At 41.1% G+C, this 4,197-nt stretch overlaps 1 protein-coding gene across 1 annotated transcript; it reads right to left on the bottom strand.

The window, feature by feature from the left end:
• Positions 1 to 3,349: 3,349 nt before the first annotated feature.
• On the bottom strand, positions 3,350 to 3,912 carry LOC116266364 (mannose-specific lectin-like). The gene has a single exon (XM_031647543.1). The coding sequence runs from the start codon at positions 3,844 to 3,846 to the stop codon at positions 3,436 to 3,438; it is 411 nt and encodes a 136-aa protein (XP_031503403.1). The 5' UTR covers positions 3,847 to 3,912; the 3' UTR covers positions 3,350 to 3,435.
• Between the last annotated feature and the right edge of the window lie 285 nt (positions 3,913 to 4,197).

Raw genomic sequence — 4,197 nt, 5'->3', positions numbered from 1 at the left:
AGAAACTACAAAGCGCCTCCTGATTAACAAAACAATTCACAATTCACCTCCTACATGTGGGGTTGCACAATGAGTCAAGCCGGCTCAAGCTCGACTCATAGTTGCTCATCAAATCTACATAGGAGCTAATTAGCAACACTTCGAAGCTGCAACAGTGCATATTTCTACACAAAATTACCCTTTGCAACTTTTTTCATATAAATGTTTATATTGCAAAATTACTCTTTGGAATGGTTTACATAAAATTAGAGTTTATAAACATATTAAGAGGTTTATATTTTGCTTTAAATATTTTCTAACTCAAATTTAAGTGATCTGGTTTTATCCCCAGGTAATCTGATTTACAAATTACTCTTTGCAACTTTTTTCATATAAATGTGTTTTGTGACGTCTATTAGCAAAAAACACACACACACACACACACACTCTTCAGAGCCAACAAGCTTTACTTTTTTCAACTCTTTGACTAACAGTTTAATGGGAAAAGAAAATCAGATACAGTCTTCTACTAATTGTAGCAAAATGAATCTAACCTTTTTCAATTTAAACTGAACAACAAATATTTGTTGACATAGTTTTTAGGGAAACAAAAACTATACTGAGTCTTGCACGAGAGAAATACCATGTTTTTGAAGAATCTGTTTATGACTGGCTCTCCCTGGAATACATGGCTCACAAATATTGAGACCACATTTCAAGGAGGTATCCTTCTTCCGAATCGCATGCCATAGATCCTGAGATTTCAAGCTTTTAAGATTCAGACTTTTGCTGACAAGCGGATCCCTATCAGCAGTCAACATGATGGATTGCAGCGAGCGAAAGGCAGGCAGACTGAACACATCTAGCCACCGTCTGAAGCGAACCTTTTCCTTCAGCTATCGTTAACCCCAGCTGGTCCACCACATCACTATACTCTTCTCCAATAAGCTGCTGAAGAAACCACTCTTTCATGCCGCCAGTCCACAGAAAACGGCACAATAGTTCCACCTGCAATCGCCTACTGGAAATCCAGAAAGGACACCTTGGAACCCAAAAACAGGATTGTAGCTACCAAAACCAAGTATAGTAAATGAGAAAGGTGGCGTGACAGCATTTTCCAATTAGCGAAGAAGCAAACACATTGATGACACTTTCTAAGATAATTTAAAACAAGGGCTAGAGGGATTTTACTTGTATAATTGTTAAAGTGTAAGTGCCATGGAGACGCTTGTGCTTATGTGCATGCATGTGTTTTGTGAATTGCAATCTAGAACTAAAGAAAAGGACGGATGAATAACATAGACAGGGAATTAGAATTTCTCTGAGCTACTCAGTCTCACAACTCATACTGCATAAATTAGATCTCCTAGCAAATGAAAAACTCATTAGAGTTAGTACTTAACAGGGAAGGATTGTTTCCAATACAAAAGATACTATCCAAATTCACTTTAATTACATCCTACCGGTAGAAAAAGAGGACAGGATCTTCTAAATACTTTCACAATTCTTATATACAATACATGGACCAACTGAACTTGGGCATGTTTCTGCAAAACAATTTGTGCAGAACACACATTGCAGGGGAATGTTTATGTCTTTTCTTACATTTCAGATAAGAACACACGTGCATAGACACGTATGCGCACATACATACACATATATTTAATACAAACACAATGAAACCAGGAATACTCTGCTAGCTGTAAAACTCATGAAGGAGAGATCAACATATATACAGACGAAAAAAGAGATAACAGTGGCTTCAGTGAGAGAGAGAGAGAGAGAGAGCTGAAAATTAATTCACTCAATTAGAACAAAAAATGATGACTAAAGTTAGAGATAAAATATGTGCACCGAAAGCCAAAGTGACGTCTGTCCAGAGATGGGAAACTAAAACTTGAAAGTCGAACACCTGTCTTTTAAAGAAAACATTATTTAAACACTATCTCTTGGATTTGTGGATCTTGCATGGACAAAAGAGGAGGTCACAAGCAAAAACTGCTCAAACACTAAGAGAGAAGGGTGGTTCCATGACACATGGTATTGACGAACTTGACGATACCCTGCGTGTTGCAAGATTGATGGCACTGGATTCCACATCGAGAGAGATGATCTCGACAAGAGAAAACTTGCAGCTGGCCGCCCACCCGCAAATCGAGAAATCCCAATTGCCATGGAAGGCCACCGGTTACAATGCCTGTACGCGGATGACCACTAATGGAAGATCAACAAGTCGCCGGAAAAGCAGCAGAGAAACTGGAAGGCTGGAAAAATTTGGGAAAATAGCCACCAACCCGAGGCCGAGCCACGTGTGGGCTGCTTTCAATGTTTTTTTTTTTTAATTTATATTAATATTTTTAAATATTTGTTCTCTTATATACATAATGCATGCTCCTTTAAATATATATATATATATATATATATATATATAAAAGGCTAAATGAGTGCCTCGGCCTCCAACAATTTCTCCTGATTCTGCCACTGCCACCATCCACACAACTACGGTGGTGGATGGAGGGAAGATCAAGTGTTCGGAAAAGGGTCAGCGATGGGAAACCGGGAAAAACTCGCAAAAAGGGGCACGACAATATATAGTCTCCTTTAGCAACGAAACTTAATTTCATGAATGAAAGTTGGAAGAATTAGAAATGCAGGTCTACGGAGTAGAGATGATAGGCTCAATTTAGTAAGGAGAACTTTTTGTCTCTGTTTTCAGCACCTTTATCTTCGAAGCTTTTCCGTGCTCGAAGCATACAGGAACGAAAATGGGTTTTCGTTGCTATCCCCATTTGTAACTGATAGCTTAACAAGCAGGAACAAATAGTATCGTCTTGTGTTATTAAAGACTATGCTTCTTGTTTTGGCTCAAAAGTCGGCAACTCCTCAATGTTGCCAGATCGCTCATGCCACTCCTTCGGTCATCTATCCAGAAAAAGCAATGCAATAACTTGAGGATAAGTTTCGACAATATATGTTTTATGCGTTGGCTGGTCGTTCGAGAACGCGAGCTGAGAAGAAATTCACAGCTAAGCGGTTGAATCGTGTATGTTACATAGGATGCATTGTCACAAACATCATTCTCAAATTTTTAACGGTAAAACTTTTCTCGGGTAATTTTTGGTGTAAAGAAAAAAACACAGAAAATCATTAAAAATTTCACATTCTTTTATTCTTACAATTCCTGCCTTGCTGTGAAATTTTCACCAAAGAAAAACAGAAGAAATCAGATTATGACATCTGACAGACAGCATAACAAAGCAGTCCAGATAAGAAGTAATTTTATTGATAGTTGCGGCCGTAGACAATCACGTTTCAGGCCACACATCAAAGACGTTGAGGCCTTGAGGGCCATGAAACTCATGACGCAGTCTATATAGGAACTAAGCAACAGTGCATATTTTATTCACGGGCTCTTTAAGTTGGATCTACAGCAAGCGTGTCCTGCTGCGCGCCACTCTATTTGCTCGTATTGGTAGCCCACACAGCATGTCCGGCAGGATCGTAGATCACCACGTTACCATCCGCCTGCACCTTCAGGCGGTAGTTGTTGGCGCCTCTCGCCGTCCCACTTGCCCAAAGAGCTTTACCTCCTGAGTAGACAACCAAATTGGCGTCTCTCTGTAGGGTTGCCCAACAGTTGCGGCCTTTCCCGGCGGTGCCGGAAGACCACAGCGCCCTGATTCCGATGATGTAGAGCACCAGGTTGCAGTCCGCCTGCATGATGAACTTGTAAGGCCCATTCACTAAGAACTGGCCTGCAAGGAGGGTCTGCCCGCTGTACAGCACATCCACCGCAGCTGCATGAGAGGAGAGGGTAGCCAGGAGAGCTAGAATGGCTACGGCTTTAGCTACCACTTGTGCTGCCATCGAAACTTTGCTCGAGTTTGAGCTCTCTGCAGAGAGATCTGTGGAAGAGGAACAAGGGGAGATGGGTAGCTGTTTCCTGGGTTGAGCTCCACCTGGGTTTGCTGGTCGAATTTATAGCGGAGAAGAAATAGGTAGAGTTTGAATCGAGTCGCTTGACTTATCCATGCACACCCGAAATATATTATCTGTTCCAACGTGCTGTTCCTTCCCTAGGCACATCGTTTTCTTGCAAGAAAAGTAGTTAAAAAAATCCTATCGGACTGCCGCATCTGCGCAGTTTGATTAAATCATCCAGCTCACCCTTTGAAGTGCCGGCCCTGGACATGGGCAAATGCCTAAATTATGCCTGCC

The sequence above is a fragment of the Nymphaea colorata genome, chromosome 12, assembly GCF_008831285.2.
Source record: "Nymphaea colorata isolate Beijing-Zhang1983 chromosome 12, ASM883128v2, whole genome shotgun sequence".
Taxonomy (NCBI): domain Eukaryota; kingdom Viridiplantae; phylum Streptophyta; class Magnoliopsida; order Nymphaeales; family Nymphaeaceae; genus Nymphaea; species Nymphaea colorata.
Note: the sequence above shows the minus strand (reverse complement) of the source record. Positions and strands in the feature narration are given on the sequence as shown.

Excerpts from the sequence above, each read along its gene's own strand:
- LOC116266364 (XM_031647543.1), bottom strand. The coding sequence starts at position 3,846 with ATGGCAGCACAAGTGGTAGCTAAAGCCGTAGCCATTCTAGCTCTCCTG.